Below are 27,870 nucleotides of genomic sequence, written 5' to 3'. Positions count from 1 at the left end.
ATTCCCACACTATTCAGCATGTTACTCAGGAAAACAACACCAATTATTATCATACCTCCTGGGATTTTCCTAAACTTTTCTTGAACACCTACTGTATCTCTACAGTGTAATTTGACTGCCTTCTGAAACAGATTTCAGAAATCACCCTGTTTAAAATTGCTCTTCATGCACAGTGCAATAGTCTTAGGCACATACATACAGTTAGGGTGGGGGGGGTGGATGATGAATGCAGTTGCAGAGACACCCAGCCATGAGACACAAGCAGTTTTCAGATCTGGAAGGCAAAAGTACCTCCACTGACACAAGATGCACGAAACACTTCCAAGTTCCAGAATGTGCTCTCTCCCAATGTAATTTGCTGCTCAAAAAACATGATCCATCAACTATAAAGGCTGGTGGAAAGGGACGTGACACCACATATCCCAGCCCAGAAGATGATTGAGTAATTTTCACATCAATCACATTTGGAGTTCACACCCACACAGAGTGACTGGGATTGACTTTATGTATGTAATTTAATTATATAAATATCCAATATGCACTCTGTCACAATGCATGAATAGTCCTCTTCTTACAGGGAAGCTTGCCTGCAGTTTCCACCATACTGATTGTAGTTAGTCATACATAATTTTTATCCCATCCCCTTGCAGATAGTGTCAATGCTCACTCTGTTTACTGACTCACTCAAAAGTACAGGGAATCCACAAAGACATGCTTTTTCGATAGTAACACATTGATTATGGCTGGAATGAACAGCCAAATGGTCTTTGTGTGTGTGCACATAATATTACGCTGCAGGCAAAAACTGCAACAAGTCCGTCAGAAGCCCTGGTTATTGCAACAACACATTTAACAGAGTGGAACATCCCAATGCAACCTGCCAATTTATAACGCTCAGGATTGATATTTAAAGTTATGAGTATGTACTGTACATCCAGTCGTAGTTCATAAGTAAAACAATTGTACACCATTGAATGTATGCACATGCATACTGTTAGTAATGAGTATTATATGTAATTATGTGCTGTAAAATATAAGATAGCTCTTCTAGTTTGTAAGTAATACTGTGCACCACCAGTAATTGGTCTTGTGGTGTGAATGTGCCAGCTAACATAATATCATATCAAAATAAAGTGAAAAACCACTGGTTAGAAAGATATTGATGCAGATTCAATGGGGCAAATGTTTTTTTTTTGCAAGCTCTGATATTATGTATTGATTGATCCTAGCTCCATGCATGATGTGGGATTGAACAGAGCATTAAGTTGTTTTCATCAGCAGAAGGTGAGTCAGCTATGTTTTTCTCCAATAAAACCCACAAATACAGGAAGAAAGAGGACAGGGAATCTACAAAAACATGCCTTTTTGATAGATAACCATTGATTCCTGCTGGAATGTACAACCAAATGGACTTTGCACGTGAGCCAGATTGACCCAGTTTAATGTCACTACTTCTATTGATGAAAATCCATATCGGCTTGTTATCAGACTTGTGAGCATGTATCCCACCTGGTGTTAGGTTTCATTAGTGAAAGAGATAAAGAGCTCTGCTTATTAGCATCTCAGCCCAGCTGGCTAATTGTGATCTTTTAAATGTCTAATAAACATTGTCAAGAATATTCTGTAAAACAAAGAGGATTCTTTGGCCTATTTATTCAAAATTCAGAGGTATCATAGAAACTGCGTCACAAGGCTCATAAATAGCACATTAATCAATGCAGCAAGACAACAGGCCATGGTGTTTCTGCCACAGATGCGACTCCTTACTATTGTGGCAGAAGCTTCAAGTTTTTGAAAATACAGTAAACATTTCAGGTCTCCTACTTACAAGTTCCTCTCTGAGTTGTGAAATCAGTTCATCTTTCTCCTTCAGCTGAAGTCTGAGGAGTGAGCTTTCATCTTTAGTGTCCTACAAAAAGGGAAAAGAGACAACATTTATAATTAAATCAAGTGATAGAGAATACTGAGCTTGCTTATGGAGAAATCAATGGTTGGGGTGTGTCTATATAAGTACTGCTGGAAAATAGATTCCTATTGAGTACATCTGGCATTTTATCTCTGCTCTTCAGAGTTGAATTTACTTAAAGTCAGATATACAGGTGCCCCACCCCCCTTACAAAGGTAGAACATTCCTATGAAACCTTTCTTAAGCCAAAATGGCAAAAAGTGAAGAACCATTAATTTATATGGGAAAATATTCCGTAAAAGCGAAAATCCTCTTTGTAATGCGAAAACAGGTTACTAATGTAGGTCTTTTGTAAAAGCGAAGTGGCGTAAAGCGAACATTCATAAAGCGGGGGGCACCTATAAAAGGATACAGCAGTGTGTTTACTTAAAAACAAAATGAGACAAGTGAGAGCTTACAGCCAAGATGGTCTCAAAAACTTGAAAACTCACAAAGCCTTGGTAATGTTTATTCTCAAGCACTCTCCCTTCTACCTGAGCCAAGTGGAAGTGCATCTCGAAAGCAGTTTGGAGAGCTTTTTAGCATTTTCAGCCTTGGTCTCAAACCTCCCTAAGGTTTTGCCTCTCCCTATCTCTGCAACCTCCTACAACCCTGCAACTTTCTGCAAAAGCAACACAGCAGATAGAGCTGTGGTCTCATGGCTTCAGCAACCCAGGGTTTAGTCTTGACCTCTGCTGCTATCTGCTTGGAGTTTGGACATTCTCCCTGTGACCTTGTGGATTTGGTCCAGGTACTCCCATTTTCTTCCATATTGCACAGAAATTCAGGGTGGCAGGTTAATCAGTTACGGGAAAATGCCCTACTGTAAAAGTGTGGTAGAATTTAGGAGGACTTCATGGGAATGCAGGGATCATGGTTTACAGAGCAAATTACTGAGGAATAGGATAGATGAGACCCAGCACAGACTTGATTGTCTGAAATGCTTCCTTCTGTACACATCTGCCATCCTCTAGTTCTTGCAAAATTTAATCACTCATAATTTAAGATCCCAATTTCTTCACTCCATCATTAAACATCCCTGCCTCTCTCTTTTTATAAACCAATTAAAACCATCAGCTTTAAACTGTTGCTCACAAACATGAGAATATCTGAAGATGCTGGAAATCCAAAGCAACACACATGAACTCAGCAGGTCAGGAACTGAATAAACAATCAACGTTTCAGGCTGAGACAGTGCTTCAGGACTGGAAAGGGAATGAAGAGATGCTAGAATAGAAAGGCATGGGGAGGGGAAGGTGTAATCTTTCTGTAAGAAGAACTCCTATAAACACTGGCTCTGAGATGGAACACTGAAAGAATGACATTGAGACTCTTCTTCCATTCAGATAAACAATCTTGGATATGAAACTTTAACTCTGCTTTTTTCTTCCTGCCTGTTTGCCCTCTGGTTAAAATTGCAGTTGCTATCATAACCTGATCAAAAAGAAGGATCTGCCTCATCCAGCTTGTACAGCGGATCTAAACCCAATCATTCAGAGAAGAACCTCTACATTTTGTGTTGCAGGCAGAATTTTAACTGCCCAGTTACATCCGACTGAATCTGCTGATATCAGTTCGTATGTGATTCATACTCAGACAAATAAAACACGGAAAATGAAGGATGAGAAAATGATAAATTTCATTGAAACATTACTTGCTCTGAACTTAATGGAAATTGTACCAAGATATGTGTTTGTTATATTTTAAAGAATGCTCCCAGGGTCGGATAAACCATATCATTAGAAGCAATGTGTTATCGTCACTGAGAATGAAATAATTATACCATTAGTACTTACTTACTCGGGAAAAAAATTACAAGGTTTTTGACTTTATGGATGCTTTGGAGAGGGTTTCAGATAACAATCAGTATTTCCTTGATGGCACTTAGATGCATCTATCACTTTCTACATGAATTAATTTAGAGCATTTTACAGCCTACTTTCCCCTGAAAGCCAACAGGATCAGTGTTGAAAATTACAGCACAAGCAAGCTTCAGATGGAAGGCAGCAACGTGCTACCTGAATGCAATTGCACAGTGGTGAGCAACTAAAAACAGCATCGTTGTCACAACAGGACAGGAGGCTGGACCCAAGCACAGGACACAGGCACTGAAGTACTCGGGGCAGGACGGGAACAACTAAATGAGAGACAAGACATGGAGACCGTGGTGTGCATGAGGGATGTGACATTCAAGGTGATTCTGGGGTTCCGGGAGAGTCTTGGAGTTCAGGCAAGGCAGGATCCCGGAGTTCAGGCAAGGCTGGATCCCAGAGTTCAGGCAAGGCTGGATCCCAGAGTTCAGGCAAGGCTGGATCCCAGAGTTCAGGCAAGGCTGGATCCCAGAGTTCAGGCAAGGCTGGATCCCAGAGTTCAGGCAAGGCTGGATCCCAGAGTTCAGGCAAGGCTGGATCCCAGAGTTCAGGCAAGGCTGGATCCCAGAGTTCAGGCAAGGCTGGATCCCAGAGTTCAGGCAAGGCTGGATCCCAGAGTTCAGGCAAGGCTGGATCCCAGAGTTCAGGCAAGGCTGGATCCCAGAGTTCAGGCAAGGCTGGATCCCAGAGTTCAGGCAAGGCTGGATCCCAGAGTTCAGGCAAGGCTGGATCCCAGAGTTCAGGCAAGGCTGGATCCCAGAGTTCAGGCAAGGCTGGATCCCAGAGTTCAGGCAAGGCTGGATCCCAGAGTTCAGGCAAGGCTGGATCCCAGAGTTCAGGCAAGGCTGGATCCCAGAGTTCAGGCAAGGCTGGATCCCAGAGTTCAGGCAAGGCTGGATGCCAGAGTTCAGGCAAGGCTGGATGCCAGAGTTCAGGCAAGGCTGGATGCCAGAGTTCAGGCAAGGCTGGATGCCAGAGTTCAGGCAAGGCTGGATGCCAGAGTTCAGGCAAGGCTGGATGCCAGAGTTCAGGCAAGGCTGGATGCCAGAGTTCAGGCAAGGCTGGATGCCAGAGTTCAGGCAAGGCTGGATCCCAGAGTTCAGGCAAGGCTGGATGCCAGAGTTCAGGCAAGGCTGGATGCCAGAGTTCAGGCAAGGCTGGATGCCAGAGTTCAGGCAAGGCTGGATCCCAGAGTTCAGGCAAGGCTGGATGCCAGAGTTCAGGCAAGGCTGGATGCCAGAGTTCAGGCAAGGCTGGATGCCAGAGTTCAGGCAAGGCTGGATGCCAGAGTTCAGGCAAGGCTGGATCCCAGAGTTCAGGCAAGGCTGGATGCCAGAGTTCAGGCAAGGCTGGATCCCAGAGTTCAGGCAAGGCTGGATCCCAGAGTTCAGGCAAGGCTGGATCCCAGAGTTCAGGCAAGGCTGGATCCCAGAGTTCAGGCAAGGCTGGATCCCAGAGTTCAGGCAAGGCTGGATCCCAGAGTTCAGGCAAGGCTGGATCCCAGAGTTCAGGCAAGGCTGGATCCCAGAGTTCAGGCAAGGCTGGATCCCAGAGTTCAGGCAAGGCTGGATCCCAGAGTTCAGGCAAGGCTGGATGCCAGAGTTCAGGCAAGGCTGGATGCCAGAGTTCAGGCAAGGCTGGATCCCGGAGTTCAGGCAAGGCTGGATCCCGGAGTTCAGGCAAGGCTGGATCCCGGAGTTCAGGCAAGGCTGGATCCCGGAGTTCAGGCAAGGCTGGATACCGGAGCTCAGGCAAGCTAGGATCCCGGAGTTCAGGCAAGGCAGGATCCCGGAGTTCAGGCAAGGCAGGATCCCGGAGCTCAGGCAAGGCAGGATCCCGGAGTTCAGGCAAGGCAGGATCCCGGAGTTCAGGCAAGGCTGGATCCCGGAGTTCAGGCAAGGCAGGATCCCGGAGTTCAGGCAAGGCTGGATCCCGGAGTTCAGGCAAGGCTGGATCCCGGAGTTCAGGCAAGGCTGGATCCCGGAGTTCAGGCAAGGCTGGATCCCGGAGTTCAGGCAAGGCTGGATCCCGGAGTTCAGGCAAGGCTGGATCCCGGAGTTCAGGCAAGGCTGGATCCCGGAGTTCAGGCAAGGCTGGATCCCGGAGTTCAGGCAAGGCTGGATCCCGGAGTTCAGGCAAGGCTGGATCCCGGAGTTCAGGCAAGGCTGGATCCCGGAGTTCAGGCAAGGCTGGATCCTGGAGTTCAGGCAAGGCTGGATCCCGGAGTTCAGGCAGGGCAGGATCCCGGAGTTCAGGCAGGGCAGGATCCCGGAGTTCAGGCAAGGCTGGATCCCGGAGTTCAGGCAAGGCTGGATCCTGGAGTTCAGGCAAGGCTGGATCCCGGAGTTCAGGCAAGGCAGGATCCCGGAGTTCAGGCAGGGTCTAGGAGTTCACTGGGCAGGCCGCATAACTCCTGGGCAGGGCCCAGACCTCCCTGCAGGAACACGGGGGCCTGAGCAGGTCGCGGGGCACCTGGGTAGGTTGCAGGACTCAACCTGTCGACAGTGAGGGATGGAAAGGGGCAGAGTCCCACGCGGGGCAATGGCAGTCCAGCCAGGCTTGCCCGACTGAGGCAAGGGATAGGAAGGGAACTAGGTCCAGGGTGACTGCCAGACTTACTCGAAGAACTCGTTTTTGACGAGGGGAACTCCAACCCAGGGCAACCAGAGGAACAGGATAGGCAGGACAACCCCACTCAGTCCCAGAACCTCCTATATACACCGCCAGCCGACGGGCATCAGGTGCGCCTCCTTGAGCCCCAACAAGCCACAATGATCCACAAGTGTGACTAATTGGGCTCAAGGGCGAAAGGAGTGATAGCTACAAGACCCGGAGTCCGGAGTCCGCGGACCGGATCAAGACCCAGAATGCGGGCTCTGGACCGGACCATAACAATCGTATGGTATTCCAATATGAGATCATTTGGTCATTTGGTCCTCCAGGTGCTGGATCACAGGACAATCCCATTCTCCTGGCCATGTAACTTATTCGACCTACAGTACATTCCCATAAACTCACCCCTCCCAGATGCTACCTCTTACCGACACACTGGAGGCAATTTAGTGGCGTCAATTAACCCACCAACCCATATATTTTTGGGATGTAGGAGGAAACCAGAAGGCTTAAAGGAAGCCCCATGTGGTAAAAGGGAGGATGATGCAAACTGACTCCACACAGACAGCAGTGGATGCCAAGATTGAGTTCAGTCAGTTATGCCCCTGTGCTGCCCACATCAACAACTTAAAGTACCAAGGAGTCTGAGAAGGATCAACCTTGAGTATAAGAAGAATCCTTCCAAAAGTCAAAGTTTTTTATTGAAAAAAATGTCATTCCCCCCAAAAAAACAAACAATACATGCTGAGCAAACACAAGGAAATCTGCAGATGCTGGAAATTCAAACAACACACAGAAAATGCTGGTTGAACACAGCAGGCCAGACAGCATCTATAGGGAGAAGCACTGTCAACGTCCTGATGAAGGGTCTCAGCCCGAAACGTCAACAGTGCTTCTCCTTATAGATGCTGCCTGGCCTGCTGTGTTCCACCAGCATTTTGCGTGTGTGTTGCAATAAATGCTGATTAAGTTTGAGATATTATAGAACAGAAAGAGGCAAATGAACCTAACAGGTACTTATTGCTGCAGCCTCTTGTGTCTCGAGGAATATGTTATACTTAATACTCCCCTTCCCCAACCCACTACTACATTACTCTGTCTCACCTTTCAACATATCATCTGAAATATAAAAAATAGGATGGGCTCCAATAAAGAATTCAAGTTAACTTGTCACAAGCAGAGTATAATACTGCTTATTTTTGTTTTTAAGTAGTGAATTATGTATTTTCCCTTTTCATTACAATAGATAATTTTTATAATAGACATTTAAAAGCCAGCATCTTTTGTAAACATTACATTGTAACATTCAATGGCAGAGTTATGGCAGTATTAGTCAATTTGCCTTGTGCTGCAGGATGAAGAAAGGGCCCAGTAAATGATTCCATTCATTCAAATACAAATATCTTGTAGCATTTACTTGAGTGTAAATTGTACTAGCTGTTCTTTTCTTTAGAAAAAAAAGCATACAACTCAAACAGTCAAGTCATACGACACAGAATTGGGCTCTTCAACCCCATTACATTCGTGCTTACCTTTTGCTATGTGCACTAATGCCACTGGTCCAAAATTTTATACCTTGCCTACTTAAGTGTCTGTCTCTTAAATGTAATAATTGTAACTGATTGTATCAGTATCAGTAAAATATAGTGACGTAAAGTGAAAACGTAGTCCAAGTCCTGAGTCCATGAACGTTGCAGCAATCTGCAGTCAAACACAATACAGCTTGTTTTCTGCCGAGTGAATACTGGGGGGGTAAGAATGCTGCACCACATCCACTCCAGCACACTGGTGCGACACCAGACTCCCTCCCTCTGGGTGGCTGCAAACAGGCAACACCAGGATCAGAATCAGGTTTATTATCACCGGCATGTGTCATGAAATTTGTTAACTTAGCAGAAGCAGTTCAAATCAATACATAATATAGAAGAAAAAGAAAAAAAATATATCAATAAATAAATAAATAATAGCATACATATATTCAATAGATTAAAAATCATGCAAAAAAACCAGAACTAATATATATTAAAAATGAGAGGTAGTGTTCACGGGTTCAATGTCCATTTAGCAATTGGTTGGATGGCAGAGGGGAAGAAGCTGTTCCTGAATCACTGAGTGTGTCCCTTCAGGCTTCTGTACCTCCTTTCTGATGGTAACAGTGAGAAAAGGGCATGCCCTGGGTGCTGGGGGTCCTTAATAATGGATGCTGCCTTTCTCATACACCACTCCTTGAAGATGTCCTGGGTACTTTGTAGGCTAGTACCCAAGATGGAGCCGACTAAATTTACAACCCTCTGCAGCTTCTTTCAAACCAGTGCAGTAGCCCTGCCCCTCCCCACCACCAATACCAGTCAATGATGCAGCCTGCCAGAATGTTCTTCACAGCACATCTATAGAAGTTTTTGAGTGTATTGGTTGACATGCAAAATCTCTTCAAATTCCTAATGAAGTATAGTCACTGTCTTGCCTTCTTTATAACTGCATTGATATATTGGGACCAAGATCCTCAGAGATCTTGACACCCAGAAACTTGAAACTGCTCACTCTCCCCACTTCTCATCCCTCTATGAGGATTGGTATGAGTTCCTTCCTCTTACCCTTCCTGAAGTCCACAATCAGCTCTTTCATCTTACTGATATTGATGCTGCAACACCACCCCACTAGCTGGCATATCTCACTCCTGTACACTCCCTTGTCTTCATCTGAGATTCTACCAACAATGATTGTGTCATCAGCAAATTTATAAATGGTATTTGAGCTATGCCGAGCCAAACAGTCATGAGTATAGACAGAGTAGAGCAGTGGGCTAAGCCCACACCCCTGAGGTGCACCAGTGTTGATTGCCAGCAAGGAGGAGATGTTAGCACCAATCCACACAGATTGAAGTCTTCTGGTTAGAAAGTTGAGGATCCACTTGCAGAGGGAGGTACAGAAGCCTGGGTTCTGCAACTTCTCAATCCAGCTTGTGGGAATGATGGTATTAAATGCTGAGCTATAGTCAATGAACAGCATCCTGACAAGGTGTTCGTATTGTCCAGGTTGTCTAAGGCTGTGTGAAGAGCCATTGAGATTGCGTCTGCAACTGACCTATTGTGGTAATAAGCAAACTGCAATGGGTCGAGGCATAGTCCTCACTACTATGACCGAGGCCACGTAGCTCCCCTGCCAGTCGCCAAAAAAATCAATAAGACTTGCAATATTCCAACCACCAAAATCCAGCAATTTAATTTGGGTAGTACACTAGAGGGAGAAGAAAATAAATACTAATGTTAACTAATAGTTCAGGGAGCCAATTGATAAATGACTCTGCTTGAGAAGCTAACTAAATCAAAATTTTCCCTTTACTTTCTGTCACTTTTATTTTCATTTTCCAGGTTCATGAAATTTGCTTGGTAGTCAAAATCAGACTTCAGCCAGTTTCACATGTAGAAGTTAGATGTAACCTTAACATGGCTCAACTAATTTTCCTCACATTGCATTCTGAAGGAGTGGTGGACAACAAATAGAAAACAAACACCTTTTTTAAAGCTGCATAAACATACTGTCTTGCGAGTATCATATTTTAAAGAAAATTAAAGGCTAAGTTAGTGAATAGGTTCCTAAAAATGCAGAAGTAAACTGTACTGTACCAATTTATCTTTGTAGCTCAACAGCTAAAAATACCATTTGGGACCAAAAAGAGTTCATGATCACCCAGGAGAAATAGATTTCTGTTGCAGAATTGCTATTGTTTAGGCTCAGTTGTATGCCTAGCAGGACTCCACTGTCCTATTTATAATGGACTCCAGCCACTTGCATCTGGGGTAGATAGATACAGAACTGTTTCAAGCTTTTGGCAACTCTGAATATGCAACCTGGAGTTATAAATCAAGCAAGTGTTCTTCCAGGAGTACCTCCTTTCCCTTTTTGCATTAGTTGAATATACTAAGCAGTAGAAAAACAATTTCCATGGAGACTAAAGTAACAAATTAATTTCCAAAAATCATACTCTAGCTTAACTTATTTTATTACAAATGATTAACCATTGTTATTTGTTATTTAAATTGTCACAGAATCTGTCAATTTGGCTCAGACAGCAAAGCTGAAGAAAGAGTAGCAATGTTCTAGTTAATTAATTGAAATACAAACATTCTGTAGGATTTGTTAAAAATCTCAAAGTTTGTTGCAAAGAATATTCGTCTGTGTATAGTGTGCCTTTTGCTTATCGACACTATTATCAAGGCTCAACTGGCCACCTCATAACTGAGGTGATCAGAACCCTTTTTGCTATATTGCAGATTTCTAGAAATATGGGTCATATAACAAGTTATCACCAGTTATATTTTAATAGTGCATTTAAGTTAAGAAGATATCCCAAAGTGCTTCACAGGAGCATTGTCCATCAAAATGTGACCCACACAGTCACGCAGAGAAGTTCGACCAAAAACTTGTTCAAAAAGGAAGGAGTCCTAATGCAGAGTTTTGACCCAAAACATCAACAATTCCTCCCAGAGATGCTGCTCAACCTGCTGAGTTCCTCCAGCAGATTGCTTGTTGCTTCAGATCCCAGGGTCTGCAGTCTCTTGTGCCCCAAAGAGTTTATCATATTCTCTCTGTGAAGAGAGATGGAGTTATGGGACAGAATCCCATTAAGTATGACAGCCAATAGTGGAATACTTGAAATCGGGAACAATTAAGAGAGCAGTATTAGAGGAGTATAGGCATCTCAGAGTGTTTTAAGGACAGAGGGGGAAGTGTGATGACAGGAGTATTTTGTTTTAATTAAGGTGCTGCTGGCTTTGAGAGGTATACATGACAGAAGATGTCATTTTCAGATGGTGTGTGCTTTGTTTTATGGGTTCTATTCTGTTTAGTGTAATGTGAAAAGATGATAAAATGATGATGATGGCAGGGAAACTATCACAATGAGTTAAATTTATTAGAGTCATAGAGGCAGTAACAGAAATAAAGACTTCTTGAGCATAAAGATTTGACCCGATGTTAAATAAGTTTCCATGTTTTCTAGATCCATTGTCACCACCTATCATGTATGAGAGAGCGTGCCAGCTATGGAGATTGGATGAGCATTGAGAGGAGAGCGTGATTTGAGAACAAAGTCTAAGCTGATAGAAATCAGCCAACATGAACATCCATTTACAATCTTGTACAGTGCCTGTACCATCAGAATCTTTACCTACAGTAAGCCACATTATTTTGTCAAATGTACAGATCAGTGAAGATTTTGAAAGAGTCTCAAAATCTACCTAAATAAATAAAACCCAACTCCTGGGTGTAAAGCAGAAGGCTGGATAAATTGAACATGTGACATCTAAATCTTTTGTATGTGCTTAAACAAATTCTGTTAAGCCAATTCAGTGTATTTTTAGAATTACAAATGACCGTCTTTTTCAGTGACAATCTTTTAAGCAGCCCCCTATAAATATGCCAGCCTATATATAAACATAAAAGTCCACATAATAAGAATAAATTTCTTATGTAAAGTTGTAAAGAGTTATTACAGTCTGTGTACTGAAATCCAGGCTAAAGCTGCAGTGTGGTACCAAGGGATTGCTGCATTTTAAGAGGGGTAAAGGGGTCAGCAACTGCTCTCAGATTGTCATGTACTTATTTCCTCAGCAATTTGTTTGATGTTGATTCCTCATTCAATATCACTGCAACAGATTATTTGAATATTTTAACACTGCACATTGCCTGCTTCTTTTCCTACAACACTCAAAGGAATTTCACTGGGTAGTGGGAATGGAACAGTTAATTGCTCACACACTTTTGCCCTTGAGAAGGTAGTGCTGTGCCACCTTCTGCAGTCCTTCGGATGAGGTTATTCCCACAGCATTGTTTGGGAGAGAGAAACAGGATTTAGATCTACTGAAAATGCAAGAACAGTAATATACTTTGAAGTCAGCAACTTGAAAGGAAGCATGCAGGCAATGTTGTTACCACAGCCTGCTTCCCTTTTCCAGCTTGGTAGAGTTTTTTTTTCTGTAGGTATCACAAATATTTTTTTATAAATATACACACCTTGGCCACAATATGACGGTGGTGAGGTAAGTAACTGCCTCAGACAATGGATGGCATATAGTCAACTGTTTTTTTTGTCCTGCTTGCCATAATATTAACACCATCATTCCCACAGTCCTGATTGATAAGCTACAGAACCTGGACCTCTGTAGCTCCCCTTGCGACTGGATCCTTGACTTTCTAACCAGAAGACCACCACCTGTGTGCATTAGTAATAATACCTCTTTCTCGCCGATGATCAACAGTGGCGAACCTCAGGAGTGTGTGGTTAGCCCACTGCTCTACTCCCTCTATATCCATTGTTGTGTGGCTAGGCATTGCTCAAATGCCATCTACAAATTTGCTGATAATACAACTACTGTTGGCAGAATTTCAGATGGAGATGACAGGGCCGGTGTACAGGAGTGAGATATACCAGCTTATTGAGTGGTGTTACACCAATTTTGCACTCAATGTCAGTAAGACAAAAGAGCTGATTCTGGACTTCAGAAAAGGTAAGACAAGGGAACACAAACCAATCCTCATAGAAGGGTCAGAAGTGGAGAGAGTGAGCAATTTCAAGTTCCTGGGTGTCAAGATTTCTGAGGAGTTAACGGTCAATGCAGCTATAAAGAAGGCAAGACTGCAGCTGTATTTCATAAGGAGTTTGAGGAGATTTGGTTTGTCACCGGAAACATTCAAAAACCTTTACAGATGTTCCAAGGAGAGCTTTCTGACAGACTGCATCATTGTCTAGTATGGCAGGGGAGTGGGGGGAAGGAGAGATCTACCGCACAGGATCCTGAGCTACAGAAAGTTGTAAAATTAGTCAGTTCCATTTTGGGTTCTAGCCTCTGAAGTATCCAAGACCTCTTCAAGGAGCAGTGCCTTGGAAAGGCAGTGTCCATTATTAAGCACCCCCATCATTCAGGACATGCCCTCTTCTCACTGTTACCATTGGGAAGTAGGGCACAGAAGCCTGAAGGCACACACAGCGATTCAGGAACAACTCCTTCCCCTCTGCCTCTGATTCCACAATGGACATTGAACCATGAACACAACCTCACTGTTTAAACATTACTTGTTTTTGCACTGTTTTTAATTTAACTATTTAATACACAGATCTTTACATACTGTAATTGATTTACTTAATTATTTTTTATATTATTATGCATTGCATTGCACTGCTGCCGTTAAGTTCACAAATTTCGTGACATATGCCAGTAATATTAAACTTCATTCTGATTCTGAGGTACAGCGATAGAATAATACACATAAGAAACAAGGTCTTCAGCCCACCATGTCCAAGCTGATCATATACTGATCTAAATTAATTCTATTTACCAGCACACGGTTCGGAGACTTCTCTGTCCTGGTGACTGCAGTACTAAATAAGATCCCGCTTAAATGTTACAAAAGATTCTGCCTTCACCACTGGCTCAATCAGGGTATTACATTTCTTTCTCAGATCTCCTTAAACATTTTGCTCCTTATCCTAAACTTATGCCCTCTAGCTTTAGTCAGCCCAGCTATGGGAAAAGGCTTCCTTCTACCCACCATGTCTATGCCCTTCATAATTCTGTATACCTCTATCAGGTCCTCCTTCATCCACTTCTGATATCAATATTAAAAGAGTCTCCTCATAATTGAAGCAAGTAATCACAGGGAGATTTTTCCACAACTTCTTTAATGCAATCACCTAAGCAAGCTCCAAGGGGCCTGACTCCCTGACTTGTTTCTTGCTGGTAGTAGAAAGGCTTTGGAGAGTCACTCACAACAGGATACCACCCTCTAACCTACTATTATACGGCTGGAATAGTTATGTCCTTGGCCATTCCCAAGATGCTGATTTTAGGCGGCAATGGAAACGTAGTTGACTGTCAAGGGTGGAAAATATGTTTATCTCACACTGGCTGTCAAGGATATACTGTAAGATTTTCACATGTTGGAGACCATCATTAAGGTCATCCACTACATACCAACTTGTGACATAATATCTGCCAGGTATTGGACCATACAATCATAGGTGCAAGTCTTAATTATTGTGCATTACTATAATATTTTGGTGTTGCTGCAACTTATTTTCTGCTACTTATCTATTTAATAATTTTTAAAATTTTGCTGTCTTGTTTTTATCTACTGTTTTATTTAATTGCCTGAGAGGAAGATAAACAGAGTTTCATTGTACCTATGTATAATGACAATAAAAATAATTCAATTCATGTTTATCTTTGCAATGGGAGTGAGATGCACAACTAATTCATATTGAAAAATATTGTTTGCCTTATAGTTCACCATTTCTTTCACTATAAATGTTGTCAGGGTATTTCCATCATTTTTCCAATTTTTCTTCTCAATTAATAAAATTAATTATCAATTTTTTTATTGACAAACAATAACATGTTAAGAATTAATGGCCAGTACTCACTCTTTTAACACGGCATGAACAGTTATTTCTGCTGTCTAAAATCACTTTGGGACCAGTACAGTCTGACCCAATTAAGCAGCTACCTCAATTAGCTAGGGTTTCATGGAAATTATTAAAAAAGTATAAAAAGGAAAAATATCTGAGTAACAATTTATGTATTACATGAAACACAGAGCAAATTAGAACACTACCAATACTACTATAGTGCTATAAAACTCTGTATTAATTCCCAGTAGTTATTGATGGAGGATTTGAACAAGATCACGCAGACACCCAGTGCAGATAATGGACTACCTTCAAACAATGTTTTAGACAATTACATCATCCATCTCTTGGCTTTCATTGTAACATTCAAGATATTTGTTGATATTTCAAATTCTTCATAATTCCTAACTTGTTGAAGTAGTGAAATCATTTCCTTTTCACTCCCGGCCCTTCCCAAAATTTCCAAGCCTGAGTACTTGAAACCACAGTAAGCAAAACAGTCCTAATTTGTCTTAAAGCTCCCAACTATCAGTGACAAAAGTTACTGCTTTTTGAACACAAACACATAACTGGCAGTATCTAAAAACGGATCACTCTAAGGAAAGTGTAGTGTCTCGTGGCTACATAAGTGCACATGACTGACGATAGTTAGAAACTGTTCAACAACAGTCTCCTGTTACAATTAAGCACAATAGTGTCTCAAATAAACAAAGGGAATCCCGACTGTTTTCTCAATTTGTTTTATATTCTGTAAGAGGTGTACCAAATAAGCAGCTGCACTGATTAACTGATAGCTCAATTAACCAGAATCCACTGCACTAAGTGCCATATTTGCAATTAGTTTCCAGAATTATGGCAAATTCTTAGTCATATTTGCTTGCTATGATGCTGTGCCCATGTTAAAATGCTGTAAACATTTTCACCAGTATATTACAAGAGATATTTGTCCTCTTTGAGAATAATGAAATAAAAATTTTTAAGATAACTTGCAAAATAGTTAGGATGAGAGGACAGTTGTTTGTATGCCTAGATTTGTACTGATTGGAAATCCACTGCATGGAAGGTCACTGAAGATAGCTTCAATCAAAATTTTCAAGAAGGAAATGTTTACCAAAATCAATCAATTTATGAGATCATGGGGATAAAGCGACTGGGGGTGGGGGTGTGGACTAATTTCAAAGTACTTTCAAACTGCTGTTTCATGTACAGAGTTGCATAGATCTTCGTATGTGATTGAATAATGCCTTGCAAAACAAAGTTTTCATGGCATCTCTGAAACAATTAATAATGCCAATGAATCACCAGCAGACTGAGTATCACAACAAGTTTCATAGTTATATTAGCTACAATAACAACCAAATACAGTCAAAATGATTGCTGAACTAGCAATTCAACAGTCTGGACCTGATCTGGAAACATGAGTTCAAATACAATTATAGAATTTCAGTCCAGTCAATTAAATTATTTTGGAATCAAAAGTTGGGTACCTGCAATGCTCACCAGAAAATCACTGAAATACATCTAAGAATTTACTGTAATCACTAATGTCCGTAAGGAAACATGTATTACCCATATATTACTTACTTGGTCTAGTTTCTATGTGAATTCTAATTCATAGAAACATATTTCACTTTCGGCTTTGAAATGGCCTTACAAGCTAACCAATTCACTGGACAATAAATGCTTTTGACAATGAAAGTTCCCAGGTCTTGAATGAGAGAAAGAAATTGGATTATTATGATTATAAATTGATAAATCTGTAAATTAGTAAATTGGTCTATTTAGTGTAACTCATGGACTGAGGTACACTAAAATACATTGTTTTGCAAAACATCCATAGAGATCATTTCATCACATCAGTATATTGAGATAGTACATGAGCAAAACAATAGCAGAATACAGAATATTGTATCACCATTACAGAGAAAATTCAGTGAAAATTGACAATAAGGTGTAAGGTGAAAATGAGGTATATTGTGAGGTCATGTCCACCTTAATGACCCAGCAGTCCATTCAATAACCTTATAAACAATAGGACAAAAGCTGCCCTTGAGCCTTGTAGTGCATAATTTCTGTCATTTGTATCTTGTGCTTGATAGGAAGAGGGAGAAGACAGAAGGTTCATGGTGGTCTTCGACAATGTTGACTGCCCTACTGAGGCTGTGAGAAGTATAGACCTAATTCATAGTAGGGGAGGCTGTTGGAATCATTTTGACATTGAAACCTAGTGTGTCACAGTGTGTGTACTATTTTATTAGCTGCAGCTGCACGAACTCCAACAGCAGTTTGGGAACTCGGTGAGAAATGCTTGGACAACTGGGAGACTCTGTTGAGGACAGTGGATATCCTTCTTCCAGTTGTAAAAGTCCCTTGCATTGATTGTTCCTGTATCACAAGTTTCCCTTTAATTCCTTTACACTTTTCCACCTACCTGTCACTAGTGACAGGATCGCACTTTAACTGATTTGTTTCAGCTAAATTGAGCTTTTACTCACTATTCATAAATGTTCAGCTGGCAATTTTGTTTCAGACTGACAAATGTCCCAATCAATAATAGAGCTGATGGCAGCAAATGCAAATCAGGGAAAATGAGAGAACATTTTCCCTATGTTCTTAAATGCATATGTGCAGTTCTGCTTATTGTCTTCAGGCACTCTTGAAATTTCCTCTGTATAATGAAAATCAGATAGATTTTTGCTAACGTTTTGCTTATTTGATCTCAAGGTTCTGTTGAAGCAGCACACAACTTGTCATCTACCATGCAACTGTGATCCCTGCTCTCTGTACACTTCTATACAACATTGACCAGGCATTCCAAAGCATTCAAGAGCTAATATCAACACCAGCAAATCCACTGGCGAGTGAACTAATGTAAATATCCTCCTCCCTTCCACTTGAAAACCCACTGAGACACAGTATCAGTTCCAAAGGCAAATCTCAACAAAATAGCCCCAGATAGAAACTTTTCTGTTTCTGATATTAAAAAAAACAATGCTTCAAAGATGTCCTTGAAGTTTCCTGGAAAAATATAATCACTGAAAGCTAGAAATCTGTGTCTTACAACCACTCAGAATGGGAAAGGATTGGTTTGTGTGGCACTGAGAACCTTTAGTCCATTTGTCAAAAATTCAACAAGGCTATGGAAAAAGTGAATCGCCTTCCTCAGCATCCATCCACCCATCCCATCAGGCAGCTCCTACCTCACATGTAACATTCACCTCGTCAAACCACAGAATTTAAATGGAAGCGAGTCAGCCTAGAATCCAAGAGACTGCTGAAGAAGGGATACAGTACCACTTCATTTGGTTACCTCAAGAAGAAAATAGAAACTTTGCCTCATTTTAGAAACTCAAGAACTGAAACAAAGATCTTACAACTGTGCAGCGATGAGGGACAACTCATTTCCATCTTACCAGACAATATCTGGTCCCATCCATTTTCACAGATGAATGTAAATGATCTCGTATTATTATTTTGAAGATGATCAAGGGAGTTCTGGGCAATCCAAGCCAATGTTCATCTCTCAACCAACAGCGCTAAGACAGTTTGTCTGCTAGCTCTCATCAGGCAGGAGGTTCAGAAGCATACACACCACCAGATTCATGAACTGCTACTTCCCATCAACTATCCACTTCTTGAAACAACCTGCACAACCTTAATCAGTACTTCAGTATAGCAATACTAGTGACCACTTAGATCATTAGTTGCCTCAACCATTTATTACAATGGAAATTTGGTTTTGTTTTAATTGTGTTTTCTTGCAAAATCTGTGTATAATACACGTTTAATATTTACCTTTCCTGTGAATATCATGCATTTGATGCTTTTGGCCTGTGATGCTGCTGTACGCAAGTTTTTCTTTGTATGTGTTTATACATACTAAGACCATAAGACATAGGAGCAGAATTAGGCCATATCCCCATTGAGTCTGCTCTACCTTTTGATCATGGCTGATTTAGATTCTCCTTCAACCTGGGCAATTCTTCGGCTTTGTCTCTGTATCCTTTGATACCTTTAATAATCATGAAACAATCAACCTCCACTTTAAATGCACCCAATAACTTGGCATCCACAGCCATCTGTAGCAGTGAATTCCACAGATTCTCTACCCTCCGGCTAACGAATTTCTCTGTACCACAGGGACATCCTTGTGTTCTGAGGCTTTCCCACTAAAGGAAAAATCTTCTCCACATATTCTTGCAAAGAAAAACATTAAGCTTGACTTTGACTGCTTTTTTTTACTTTGACAGTTTAGTTAAACATCAAGTTGCTGTTTGTGGAATATAAATAAATAAAGCTAGAAAAGTACAGCAAGTCAGACAGCAACTGCAGGAAGGAAAACAAAGCTAATGTTTCAGGTCAAAGACCCTTCATCAGAGGGAATTTGCTAATTGCTGATTGGCTATTCCATGTCCTACATGAATAGTTTCCACATTTCATTGATTGTAAAGCACTTTATTCATTCATTCATATGTTTAGAGATAGAGTGCCGAATTCCTGATAACTCCGATTTAACCCTAACTTAATTATGGGACAATGTACAATGACCAATTAATCTACCCAGTATGTCTTTGGACTGTGGGAGGAAGCCACTGCACCGGGGAAAACCCACATTTTCCACAGGAAGGATATATACAGAGTCTCCTTGCAGAAGACACCGGAATTGATCTCTAAACTCTGACACACGAGATGTAAAGTCATTGTACTAACCATTACGTTACTGTTGCTGTGAGAGCTGCTCTTTGTCTAACACAAATCAAGCAGTGGATATGATTGAGTCAGTTCCAAGAACAATTACACTCAACTACATCTGCTAACCCATAGCTTGAATGAAAGCTACATCTCCACTGAGAGTCTGTGGAGGCAGAAACCTTTCGAATAATACCTGGAAGTGGGCTAGATGCATCATAATCTACAGTGCTGCAGATCAAGAACTGGGAAGCAGGATGATGCTGCATAATGTTATCAATGCAAATTAACAGGATGGACAAAATGGCCTTCATTTTTGCTGCAAAAATTCATTGACTCAACTTGGAAAATCACTTCTAATGCTCCAGAGAGATTGAAGAAAAACAACTGGCCCCAGTCTTTGGGGAGGTGAAAGTCTATGTGAGTGGTCAGAATGTAAAAGTAACTTAGGCTAGTTTATGCTTTTGTCACATGTAATGAAGTATCATGAAAAAAATTTGTTTTGCATGCCATCACATCAGTCCATCAGGATAGGACGAGGAGAAAGCAACTGCAGAATTCAGAAAGCACAGAATCATTGGAAAGTTAGAACTCAGAGGAACCATACAGTCACCAAGCTATATGGAATGAGGTGAGGCTCTGCTCCAACTCACCTGTGCTGACCAAGTTGCCAAAATTAGCTGGTTGCAGGTTTCATTTTCTTCTAAAGCATTCTAATCAATATGACTGTCCAGGTGTCTTTCAAGCATCAAAATTCAGCCCATTCATCTTATCTGTGTTTCTGCAGCAGGTAAAGAACTACCCAATCTCTTTCTACTTTCCAGCATATGATCTCTGCCCCTGCAGCTCACTGTTCTATACGCTCAAGGCCTGCCTCAATGTGATTTGGGTTTCTGTCTCCAACATCATTTCAGGCATTGACTTCTGGACTTCTATCCCATTCTTGACAAAAAACAGAATTCTAATCACCACTAATGTATCTGCCAATCAATTCAAACCTGTGTCCACGGTTCTTCACCCACTGGGTAAGGCAACATACCCTTCCTAATTACTCCATCTAGATAACTCATAAGTTGTGTTTTTTTGCTGAGTGCCATTGAGTCGTCAGCTCACAGCAACACTATGGATTGTGTCGTGGTCCAGAGGGTTTTCATGGCAAGATATGGAAGGAGATTGCTCAGCCTTTTTCCCACGCAGATAGTGCTGCTGCCAAGGTTGGGAAATGGCCAGAAGTAAACTCAGGAACATCCACCTCAAAGTCCAGTACAGATGCCATTTCACCACTGGCCAACCCACCATAATTTATAAATCTCCATTAAATCTTCCATTAGCTTCCTCACTCAATGTTTCTTCATTGCCTCCATTTTCAACTTTGTAGCTATTCCTGTAAACTTTCTCTATGCCATCTCCAGCCCCAAATCATCTTTTCTATAATGTGGTGATTCGAACTGAAGTTGTGTTTGACTGTGAGGGTGAGGTAGAGTGGGAGAGATGAGAAGAGGGTAGTGACAACAATAAATCAGCCACTAAGAAACCACGATGAATGATCTGACAATACTATGACGGTATAGACTTCAGATAAGCCACATTTCAAAAAAGTCCTTCTTGTATGAATTCTTATGAATACATTTACATGAAATAAAATGCTAAAAATCTAGGTAAAACCAAGAAGAAATATCTCATGTTTTAGCCTACATCGGTGCTGAGAAGACAAAAGTAAATTGTACAAGGATCGTTGTGTATCATTTATTGAAAATCATTGCTGAAAGACTTTGAAGTTTGAGAGCTACCATGGGATTATTATGGTAAGTTCGATGTGTGCTAGTGAGAAAATGTGAGGGAATTCCAAAGATCAGTTACCATGCACACCCAGATTCTGTACAGCGCAAGCCATGATGGATACTCCTTTACTTTGCGTACACTATGGGACTCAAGATTCTCTCCTTTGTAAAGAACTTTCAATATTGCAGATATGACACAAGCTACTTCATGCGTGTTGCATCAAAAGAAAAACTGACATAGACATAGAATCGAAGAGTTATGCAGCACAGAAAAAGACCCTGCTCGATTATGTCTACGTAACTATGAAAAACACAAACCCCATTAGATTATCTTTTTTGTCACATGTACATTGAAACATGCAGTGAGAAGCATTGCTTTGTGTCAATGACCAACACAGTCCAAGGATTTTGCTGGAGCAGCCCGCAAGTGTTTCCAGGCTTCTACTCACTCACACTAACTTACATCTTTTGAAAGTAGGAAGAAACTGGAGCACCTGGAGAAAATCCACACAGTCATGTGGCGAATATACAAATTTCTTATGAGCTGCAGCAGCAACAGAAACCCAATCGTTGACTGATACCACTGATCTGACCTCTATGCTCTACACTGATCACATTCCCACATTCCCATCAATTTCCACCATTTAGGCAACACACTGAGAACAATTTCAAGGTGCTTAATATGTGGGAGTAAACGATAGAGGAAATTCACGTTGTTACAGGGTGAACATGCAATTGCCACATAGACAACACCCAATGTCACAATCGAACCCAGGGTTTTGGCAGAAGCTCTGTTGTTTGTGCCACATACCATCCTAGGTACCAGGGCATTTGGCCAGGAGGTAGATCACAAGGGTAAACTTGAACAAGTGTCTCACAAGGAGGCAGAGAGCTAGCTTTGTGGAAGGAATCCTGGAGCTCCCAGCATCTGAAGGTGTAACCATCAGTGCTTAATTAAAGGATACAGATTAACAGGCTACAGACAGCTCACATGGTTAACGAGCTGGAAAGTTAGGAGATTGGGGTCATATAACGATCTGGAGAAATAAATCAGAGTACGGTGGATTCTGATTAATCAGGCCACTTATTTGGAACAACTGTGAAAGAACAAAACTAATTGACAAAATAGCCGGGATTCCCTTCATTTATTTGGGGCACAATCTTCCTTATTTGGGACAGGAGACATAGAGTCATAGAACAGCACAGCAAAAACAGAAACAGGCCCCTCAGTCCATCTAGTCCATGCCGAACCATTTAAACTGCCTAGTCCCATTGAGCTGCACCCAGACCATACCCTCATACCCCTCCCATCCATGTACTTATCCAGTCTTATCTTAAACTTAAAGTCAAGCTTGCATGCTCCACTAAAGCTGCCAACTTGTTTTCACACTCTCACCACCCTCTGAGTAAAGAAGATCCCTCTCATGTTTCCCGTAAACATTTCACCTTTCACCCTTTACCCATGACCTCTAGTTGTGGTCTCACCCAAGCTCAGTGGAAAAAACCTGCTTGCGTTTGCTGTATCTACACCCATCATAATTTTGTATACTTCCATCAAATCTCCTCTCAATCTTCTATGTTCCAAGGAATAAAGTCCTAACCTATTTAATCTTTCCTTATAATTCAGTTTGTCCAGACCCAGCATAATCCTTGTAAATTTTCCCTGTACTCTTGAAAACTTATTTATATCTTTTCTGTAGGTAGGTGACCAAAACTGCATACAACACTCCAAAAAGGCCTCAACAGCATCTTATACAACCTTAGCATAACATCCCATCTCCTGTACTCAGTACTTTGAATCATGAAGGCCAATGTGCCCAAAGCTTCCTTTACAACCCTATCTACCAGTGCTGCCACTTTCAATGAATTATAGACCTGTATTCCGAGATCACTTTGTTCTCCCACACTCTTCAGTGCACTGCTGTTCACTGTGTAAGACCTCCCCTGGCTGGTCCTACTGAAGTGCAACACCTCACATTGGTCTGCATTCATTTCCATCTGCCATTTTTAAGGCTATTTTTCCAGCTGATCCAGATCCAGCTACAAGCTCTGATAATCTTCCTCGCTGTCCACTGCACCCCGAATCTTGTTGCCATCTGCAAAGTTCCAGATCTAGTAAACAATATTGTTATTGTCACTGATCAACAAGCAGTAAGACAATTCGGAACTGTTTTAATCACTGCAGTTTAACATTCAGACTTGGAAATGTCAGAATTGGCCAGGAGTGAAACTGATAAAATTTCACTCCTTCAACAAGTTAGAAACTATGAAGAATTTGAAGGTATCAACAATCATCTTGAATGGTCCCCACCAGACACTCAGCTCTCACCCATAGCTCAAACAGCTGTTTGCATGCAACAGCAGCCTCACCCCAGTATGCTGCTTCAACAGCTGAACTAAACCAGGGAGAGTCACCAGCAGGTCTCTTTCCAGCTGAGATAGGGACACCCCTTTCCTAGCATGCGAAGTCAGCTTCCACAGACTGGGCAGGTGAGATCTACAGTGAGATCCATCTGCCAGGAATGCTACGTGGCGAACAAAGAACATGACAAGGCACAGAAGTCTTGATTATCCACTGTAACCAGGGAAGACTCCAGCTGTAACGTCTGCTCGTACCACCATACCCGAAGCTCTAAGGGTGAGAGAGTGGGACTGCCCCTGTGCAATGGCTCTTCCACTCTCATGCACAACTTTCCTGTCATCATTTGATATGATGGACCAGTAGTATTGGTAGTGTTTTACTTTGTTCCATATTTCATTTAAGTACATTATTTGTTACTCAGTTAAATTGAAGTTTGTCTTGTTCAAACATTTTCAACGATTTCCATGAAATTTCAGTTAATTGGGGCAGCTGCTTAATTAGGACAAAATAAATTGGCACCACTGTGTCCCAATTAACCAGAGTTTACTAAATTATAACTGGTCACCTTCTGAGGCTGGTGAGCACAGGGGTGATGACGAATGGGTGCCATGGTGGCATAGCAGTTACCACAATGCTATGGCATTCTGAAGTTCAGAGTTAAATTCCAGTGCTACCATTCCATAAGGAGTCTCTGTAGGCCCTCCCTTTGGAATGCGTGGATTTACTCCAGGTGATCTGGTTTCCTCCCACAATCCAGTAGGTTTACTGGTCATTGTCAATTGCCCTGTCAACAGGTTTGGATTAATCAGGATTGTCAGATTTTGCTGGGGGAGCATGGCTGGAAGGACTCATTGCCACAGATTGCTGTGGAGACAAAGTCATTAGGTATATTTAAAGCAGAGGTTGATAGGTTTTTAATTAGCCAGGCCATCAAAGGTTAAGGGGTAAAAGCATGCAAATAGAATTAAGAGGGATACTAAATCAGCCATGATGGAATGATGGAGCAGACTCAATGGGCTGAATGGCTTAATTCCAGTCTTATCTCTTAAGGTCTAATGGTCTTATCCTTAAGGGACGATTGACAACTGATTAGTGTCATAGAAGTCACAGAAGAGTACAGCACAGACCTTTTGGCCATATAGTCCAAGCTGAGCCAGTTAAACTGCGTACTCCTAATCGACCTGTACTGGGATCACTGCCCTCCATACCCCTACCATCCATGTACCTATCAAAACTTCTCTTAAACTTTAAAATCAAGCTCATATGCTCCACTTGAGCTGGCAACCTGTTCCACGATCTCACAACCCTCTGAGTGAAGAAGTTTCCCCTCATGTTGCCCTCAAACTTTTCACCTTTCACCCTTAACCCAAGATCACTAGTTGTAGTCCCACTCATCCTCAGTGGAAAAAGCCTGTATGCATTGTATTTACCCTATCTATACCCTTCATAATTTTGTATACTTCTATCCAATCACCTCTGTGTTCCAAGGAATAAAGTCCTAACCTATTCCATCTTTCCAAATAACTCAGGTCCTCCAGACCTGCAAAAAGCCTTGTAAGTTTTCTCTGTACTCTTTCAAATTCATTTACACCTTTGCTGTAGGTAGGAGTCCAAAACTGCACACAATAATCCGAATTACTCCTCACCAGTGTCTTACACAACTTTGACTTGACATCCCATCTCTTGTACACAATACTGTGATTTATGAAGGCTAATGTACCAACAGCTTTCTTTATGGCCTATCTACCTATGCTACCACTTTCAATGAATTATGGACCTGTATTTCCAGATCCCTTTCTTCTACCGTATTCTTCAGTGCCTTATGAATCACAATATAAGAGTTACCCTGGTTGGCCCTACCAAAGTGCAAAACCTCACATTTGTCTGCATTAAATTCTATCTGCCATTTTCAGCCCGTTTTTCCAGCTGGACCAGATCCTGCTGAAAGCCATGATACTCTTTATGGCTGTCCACAACATACCTAAGTTTTATGTCATCCACAAATTTGCGGATTCAGTCAACGACACTATCATCCAGATTGTTGATATGGATGATGAACAGTAATGGACACAATACCGATCCTTGTGGCACACCACTAGTCACGGGCCTCCAGTCAGAGAGGCAACCAATCTACCACCATTCTCTGTCTTTGCCCACAGAACTTGTCTAATCCAATTTACTACCTTGGCTTGAATGCCAAGCAATTGAATCTTCTTGACCAATCTGCCATGCAGGTCCTTGTCAACTGCCTTGCTAAAAACAATTTGGACAACTTCCACTGCCTTGTCTTCAATGGCACAACTTAAGTCAGCAATATTGGCTGCATCTGCCTGACCCACATACAAGAATAGATCTTGGAAGTGGCACAATCCCGGCCAAGTATTAGCCTTGAAGATGTGTTTAACATCATTGGCTTAATTAGAAAAAAAAACTAGGTTAAGGGAATATGTTGCTGGTTGTGCTGCACAGTATTGCTTTCATGATGGTACTGTGCATTGCTGGACAATGACACCATCAGTTCCATTCACATTGCTCTCATTTTTGCAATGCAGAGTGCTCACAGAAACAAAACTCCTGCACTCAAACAGAAAACTCTTAACTGTACACAATTAGCCTCGTGGCTCATTTCCAGAACTGTATCATTTCAGTGGATTTAACGAGTATTCTGGTAATTGTGAATAGAGTGGTGGGTGGGAAAAGCTACATTTATATCAGAAATATAAACCAGAGTATTATATGAATACAGTCCCTTCAAGAAAAGCTTCTGGTAGACCAAGCTTTACTCTCAGGGAATAGTGAAACTGAATAAATTGGATACAAGTGAAGCTGATGTTTTATATTTTCCAATGAAATAAATTTGCTTGAATTGAAGAAACAAGCATGCTCCTTTCTGATAAAGAACTCCAGTAGCATGTTTGGACACTAATTTATATTTGTTCACAGATGCAGTGGGTTAAGTTCCCTGATTCAGTTGCCATTTTATGCCTTCAGTAGGATGAAAGTTGGGAGATTGTAATTGTTTCATTGCTACGTTTTGGAGCAGAAGCTAAACAGCCAGGCTGTATATCCCATAGAATTGTGCTGTAAGAACAATTTCCACAAAATAAACAAACTATTTGTTGATCTAACTGACTGATGCCAATGCTCATGCACCAACTTCTCCAAAGCAACCTCACTTAACATATTTATTTGTTCTTTAGAATATACAACAATACAGCACTATATAGACCATTCGGCAGATGATCTTGTACCGATTTTGACACCAATTTATACCAAATCCTTCCTCCTGGATATCATTCATATCTCTCTATTCCTTTCATATACATGTGTTTATCTAAAGGCCTGTTAAACTGCAGCAAACAGCTTGGTTCCACAACTATCCCAGTAGCCTAAGAGAGTAGCACTACTCTCTTCTCCAGTGATCATCACCTTGTCATAGTGGAGAAGCTCATGAGTTCCTCAGATCCCAAGAGCTCTGCTGTTTGGAGTTTGGACATCTGGAATTAAGCTGCAGGTAGGGTCACCCATGGTAGTAAGTTCAACGGCGAAGTTCTAGACAAAGAGTGATCTAACCAAGACCTCAATGGGTATAGGTGCTAGAAGATGATGATATATCACAACAGCAGTGGAGGTGGAAGAAGGTTGCAGCACTGAAGTAATCTTGTATTCCATGCCACTGGATCCCTGAACCTGATTAGCTAAGGTCCATGTGGTGGTTGCCCATACATTAAACACATTCATCACAGGTGTTCTCCATTAAGGGACATCCTCTTTGGACAGGGTTTGCAAATCTGGGGTCCAGAGATCCCTTGCTCAATGGGATTGGCCAATGATATTAAAAAAGATTGGGAACCCCTGCCTTAGGAGAACATTGTACTACTGATATGAGTGATCCTATTACTACAACTACTACCACTACCACTACCACACATAAAATAATGCTCACAAATTGCTTTTAAACTTCCTCCCTCTAACCTTTAAACCATATCTTTCCTCCCTCATATATTATCTAGCTTATTCCTAAAATTAAAACCACGCCAAAGGAGGATCAGTGACAAGCCCCTCAAATCTGTTTCAGCAGCCTATTGGATCATCACTGATCCTGTACCCCAAGCTCTCTTTCTAATCCCATATCCCTTGACATCTTTAGTACACACAAACTTATTGATTTAGTATGCCCAATGACGAACATCCACAGCTCT

General features: G+C 41.6%; 1 protein-coding gene across 4 annotated transcripts in view; it reads right to left on the bottom strand.

Moving 5' to 3' along the window:
* Positions 1-27,870, bottom strand: part of ccser1 (coiled-coil serine-rich protein 1) — a 1,385,167-nt gene that overhangs the window by 551,180 nt on the left and 806,117 nt on the right. For all 4 annotated transcript variants that reach the window (XM_059965410.1, XM_059965409.1, XM_059965412.1 and 1 more), the window contains one exon: positions 1,829-1,909. In XM_059965410.1, the coding sequence (XP_059821393.1) occupies positions 1,829-1,909 (81 nt within the window). The remainder of the gene's footprint in view (positions 1-1,828; positions 1,910-27,870) is intronic.

The sequence above is a fragment of the Hypanus sabinus genome, chromosome 3 (genome assembly GCF_030144855.1).
Source record: "Hypanus sabinus isolate sHypSab1 chromosome 3, sHypSab1.hap1, whole genome shotgun sequence".
Taxonomy (NCBI): Eukaryota; Metazoa; Chordata; class Chondrichthyes; order Myliobatiformes; family Dasyatidae; genus Hypanus; species Hypanus sabinus.
The sequence above is the reverse complement of the archived record's forward strand: the minus strand, read 5'-3'. Positions and strand labels throughout refer to the sequence as shown.